The sequence below is a fragment of the Ciona intestinalis genome, chromosome 3 (genome assembly GCF_000224145.3).
Source record: "Ciona intestinalis chromosome 3, KH, whole genome shotgun sequence".
NCBI classification, from domain to species: Eukaryota; Metazoa; Chordata; class Ascidiacea; order Phlebobranchia; family Cionidae; genus Ciona; species Ciona intestinalis.
In genome coordinates, this window is record NC_020168.2 from 3,315,091 (window position 1) to 3,320,542 (window position 5,452).

The 5,452-nt window shown below is 33.6% G+C and overlaps 1 protein-coding gene across 1 annotated transcript in view; it reads right to left on the reverse strand.

The window, feature by feature from the left end:
• The window catches only part of LOC100178253 (serine/threonine-protein kinase/endoribonuclease IRE1-like), a 16,465-nt gene that overhangs the window by 1,891 nt on the left and 9,122 nt on the right, over positions 1–5,452 (reverse strand). Inside the window, exons 15-24 of the mRNA XM_018811220.2 lie at positions 5,212–5,336; positions 4,651–4,780; positions 4,053–4,112; positions 3,899–4,001; positions 3,097–3,293; positions 2,572–2,713; positions 2,060–2,187; positions 1,740–1,936; positions 897–1,073; positions 381–482 (exon numbers count right to left, since the gene is read on the reverse strand). Coding sequence (XP_018666765.1) covers positions 381–482; positions 897–1,073; positions 1,740–1,936; positions 2,060–2,187; positions 2,572–2,713; positions 3,097–3,293; positions 3,899–4,001; positions 4,053–4,112; positions 4,651–4,780; positions 5,212–5,336 — 1,361 coding nt within the window. The remainder of the gene's footprint in view (positions 1–380; positions 483–896; positions 1,074–1,739; positions 1,937–2,059; positions 2,188–2,571; positions 2,714–3,096; positions 3,294–3,898; positions 4,002–4,052; positions 4,113–4,650; positions 4,781–5,211; positions 5,337–5,452) is intronic.

The following is a 5,452-nucleotide window of genomic DNA, read 5'->3' on the forward strand; positions in this document are numbered from 1 at the left end:
TTAGTAAAACATGCTAAGGGTAAAAAGTAAAAACTGGATATCCTTGAATATGGCAATAAAGACCAAACTAAAGACTTAGCACCAAAATGGCAGTTGTTAAAACATGATAACTCCAATTAATTTGGTATTTATTCCCTATTTAAAATGATAAATAAAAGTTAATGATATGTTCCATCTCCAACTTCTTGCTACCGACTGTGTAGTTCTTAATCGCTATTCTTAATCGCTTTACTTGGTGGTAATTTCTGCTTACATGAATGTTACTAATAAGTTAGAATGCTAGCAATAAAAAAGACAGTGCAACAGCTTGGTGTTTCACTCATTAAACACCATTCTTTTATGTATCTATTTTTTGGTTCAACCCAACAATTATCATCTACCTTCCTCCATTCCTCCAGTTTGACTTTGTTCCATTTCCAGCTCTTGTGAAAATTGACTCGTTTGATATTTCTTCATTATTATCATCATATGAATAATCAACGCTGCATTTAATTAAACACAAGGTATTAAAATAATGTCAACAATGGTACAAGCATTGGTCCTTAGTTTTAGCCTACACAATAAATAGGGAAACTGTTTTGGCCGCTTTATGGAATGCGTATAGATTTTTAAATTAGTCGATTAATGTTAAAAACTATCTATGTCTGCTGTTTAAGAACACATTTGTGCGTTTTAGTGGTTATATGCAATGACTTGCATGAACATTTTTATTTCCTGTTTTGTTAAACTGCATTGCTAAAAGTTAAACCTTTTTTTCTGAATAAGGTTATTTTTTATCAGAATATGTTATATTTTCATTACTATTTTATTTTTTAACAAATGAGATAGGTGAATTGCTTCAATCTTAAAACAGGGTACTGCCCAAAATATTTTGAACCTCCATATTAAACCATTACCTGCTGCCATAATATGGTTCGAACGTGGCTTCAAGTCTACAGCAAGCCATGGATAGGTATGTGTGGGTAAGCAAACGTGGAAATCGTGAAGTAAAATATGAAAGGAACTCATCAGGCACGCTGCCTAGTGATCTCTTCACTTCATCTGGAAGCTCACGGTAATGATGCTTTTTGTTTCTGAAAGAAAAAAAATGTTTTTTTTTGTAAACCTTTTAAAACTAAGATTCTATCTTCGCAGTGGTTGAAATTTTTATTTCTAATCTGTAGTCCAACACTAATGCTTACATAAAACACCATGTGGCTTTTTAACTTCGGTACATACTACAGCTGCTTATGAGCACTACAGCATGCAATATAACCCCAATAAAGCTTCGGTACACAGTACAGCCTACTTTATTAACACTTGAGCACGTCATTGAGTCTAGTCCGGCACCGTGGCTCAGTGGTTTAGGCACCCGCGGCCGCATCGAAACCAAAGTGACTCTGGTTCGATGCTCGACGGTAATACTAATACTGATCGGGGTATGTGTCCTTGGGTAAGACATTGTTCCAACCCAGCGGTTTTTAATGGGTTGTCCAAATTGTAAGCCATATCAAACAAAAATCAATAATGGCCGACTCTGATGCAGTGTCGCGGCACCAGTCGCATGAAAGACTAAAATGGGCTTTCTGGGTGTTGGGGTAATGGGCCAAATCTGACCTAAATCGCGGGTCCTTGACAATGACCTCACCCATTAAGAATAAAAAACAAAAAACATCATAGAGCTTAACATTTACATTTTCCAACCCAACAGACAGGTTTATTGGTATTAATAAATCCCAGTCTTACACCACCCAACACACCTTATAGCACGTAGCAGATCACGCACAGAGCCAGCTTTGTACGACCGAAACTTATGCAGGTCGTCCTGTAGAGGTTCACACAGATGGTAAATCCAATCTCGGGGAATCCCATTCTGGATATCGTTCAGTGAGTCACGATCAAGCTGCTGCATGGTGGCGCTATCGAGAGGCTCTTTTTCAATACGGTCACTCACATCCTGTGCGATAATGTTTGGGAAATGTTTTAGGTGTAATAATATTATGTCATTAAAGTATGACATATTATTACTAAAATACATTCTGTTTTAATAATACAAAAGCATAACCAGTCTGTTTGTCACCTCAAAAAACTGCAGTGTTTTCACAGCATCCCAAAACAGGGGGTGTTTTAGTATGGTGGCTGATTTGGGTCGCATGACAGGATCAGTTTGAAGCATTCTCTTTATGAGGTCTATTGCTTCTTCAGCACCTGGTTAGTGTTAAACAAAAATAAAGTGGTATATAATGTAGCGCTAGGTGTGTAAATTTAGCAGGAACAACATATGAATTATGTAATAACTCGTAGCATACAGTAGATTTAGCAACTAGTAGCTTTTTATATAGGTGAGGATGTGAGGTTTTAAGCAAATTTTGGGATTTCGGCAAATTTTGGTACATTTTGGGATTTAGACCAGATTTAGCCCATTACTAGTAACAAACAGCATACATTACTCAACATTAGTGCATACAACTTTGATACTAATGGTTGGCCCAGTATTTTATTATCAGTTGTGGTGAACGGTAATTATTCTCCCAATTATAAAACGTAATAACAAAATTTGTTCATCATTAAATTAATGATGAATTTGCTTACTTTCAAATGTGGACAACTCATTAAGAGAGTAGTCTCCATTCACTATCCTTGCTTGCCTACTGATGGAATCACCAAATGGATGCTTGCCACATATTACGTAGTAAAACACACAACCCATTGAGAAAATGTCAACAGCTTGGGTCTGAAATTAAGGTGTGTTGTTAACAAAACTAATTTTTGCATATTTATTTGCATTTTTGAAAATATATTATAACACTTTTTTTATAAATTTTTTTCCTGGAACAAAGTTTGTTAAGTGGAAATAAAATTTAAAAGCATTAAAACACAACTTTCAAGTATGCATACATTTTATATGGTCTAAATACATAGATATTTTATATGAAAATGTAATATAAGGGTAATAAAATACATTTCTCTCTATATTAAATTCTATATGGTCTAAATACATATTTTATCTAAAAATTAGAATAAAATCAATAAAAAAACAGACCGAAGCTAAAATACTGGTATACATATTTTTCGCCTTTAAATCTTAAACAATTTACAAGACAGAACTTAACCCACCATTCGATATCGTTTGTCTAGAATCATCTCGGGGGCAATCCAGCCATCGGTGCCCGCGGTTCCTGACCTGTGAGAGAACGACACCCGGCCTGGAACAAGTTTCTTGCAGAGGCCAAAGTCAGAGATGACAACTCGTTGCTTGCCGAGTTTCCCAGGTACCGAGATTAAAATGTTGCTTGGTTTTACATCTCTGTGAACTGGGGTAGGACAATGTTTAAAGTTAAATTTTAATCTTTGAATGATTGCTGCAACCCAGTGGTCACTAATGGGTTGTCCATATTATCAGCAATGCATAAAAATCCCCCCCAAAAAAAGTTTAACTTTAAACTAGAATCTTTATTTTTTAGAAAAAAAAAGAATTTCAACGAATTCTGATTGGCCAGCATATATGTGTGACACCAGAATACTTCATCAGAATTTGTTACAGTGCAACATAGGCTGTATTAAATTTTATGTGAAGTGCAGTTTAAAAAAGTACAGTTATTAGAAGTAAAGTTAATGGATTGCTAATTCTTTGCTTTTATTTTTACTTATTGTTTCGATAATCCCATAAAACATTGACAACCAATGCTGTAACTAATTTCACCATGGACACAAAAAAACATGATGGATTTATCGTTTAAAGCTGAAACTATTAAACACTATTTGTGCAGGAAGTTAAAATAACCAGCAAAAAATGTTTAAATAATGTCCCATACCAATGAACCACAAACTTATGATGCAATTAACTAAGCAATTATGCAATACAAAAATTGACAGTGGAATTTTTGGTTTGTTGAACATTTATGATAAAATGTTTTACCTATCTTCAATTGATGTAAATGGTCCAAACCATGCATGGCTTGATAAAGAACAGTTGTTGCATCTAGTCCTGTACTACATTTGTATTGTGGGTTTTCAACATACTGTAGAATACATGTGTTAAGTGTGGTTTATGCTTATAAAGTACTGCCCACCTCCTGCAGTGTGTTGCTACATTGCTCCAATGCAATGTATTGGAACTGTGCATCTCTTTCCTGTAATTTGTAAAACAATAGCACTGATTGATCGCTGTATAGCATTATTATTGTAGAGTGTTTGTATCAATACAAAGTTTATATTTGTAAATTTAACTCAACAGTTAATTAAACAGACGTCTTACCATGTTAAGCTAGAGCTATATGTTTGTGCAAGTTTTTTATCTGGTTTAAAAGACTGAAAAATTGACTTGTACAATTCAACTGTGTATAAATACATAATAGCCACTCACAAATCTATAATACTGCCTAGCTAGCCAAAGACTAAGTGGCTAATTGTACCATTTTGAAGTTTGCGTTATAAATATGTACTAGCAAAAAAAATGTAATAGGAAGGATAACAGCATAAAGAGCACCCTAAAACTCAATAAATATATAAAAATATATAAATATGTAACAATACAAAATAAAACAAAACTTTGCAGTGTTAGCTAAACTAACTGATTCACAGTGCTAAATTACTCAACATACCAAGTAAAGGATTCCTGTAGTTATTAATAATCCTATCCTTAATATTTTCAAAACAGAAACAACATACCATGCAGAAGTATCGTATAACATGAGCGTGTTCATCAGATTCACGAAGCAACGCAACTTCTCGGTCGGCGAAACTGAAACATTCGGGGACCACTCGTTTTACTGCAACTGAACGCCCATCAAAGTAGCCCCTGTAATAAAATATGGGATTAATTTTTTTTTAATATTTTATTCTTTTTATATTGGTGTTAGTCACTAACACCATCTAGTGATCATAAATTTAGACTGTGCAACACTGATAGCATTGTGTATGTTATAAAGACAACATTCCAAAAATATGAGACTTGAATAAGAGCTATTCATCTGAATAAGTTGATTAAATCCTTATCTATTGTCTGTGAGATTGGCGTTTTAGAGCATTTAAAAAAGATGGTTTATTGGTTTAATCTTTTTTGTAACTACCTCAAATAAAATATTAAATTAAAATGTAATAGTACAGTTTTGTCACTTTTATTTACAAATTTAAAAAAATAAAAAACTAAAAAAATTCACTTAACGCACCCTAAATATAAATAAAATTATTAAATTTACAAAAAAAAGTCAATTTTTTTTATTAACTTACTTGTAAACAATAGTTCCCTCACTTCCTCTGCCCAATATATCAACTGGATCAATTGAGATTCTACCAACATGAACCAAGCCATGCTTTTTACCATTTGATATGTTTGGGAAATTTAAACTTGGTTTCTGAAAACACATATAGAAAGTAATGAGAAATGTAGAAAGTATATATAGTAGGGTGGGGAAAGATGGGACACCTTTTTATACCATTTTCTCGCCCCATATGGTAGTAAACAAAGAAA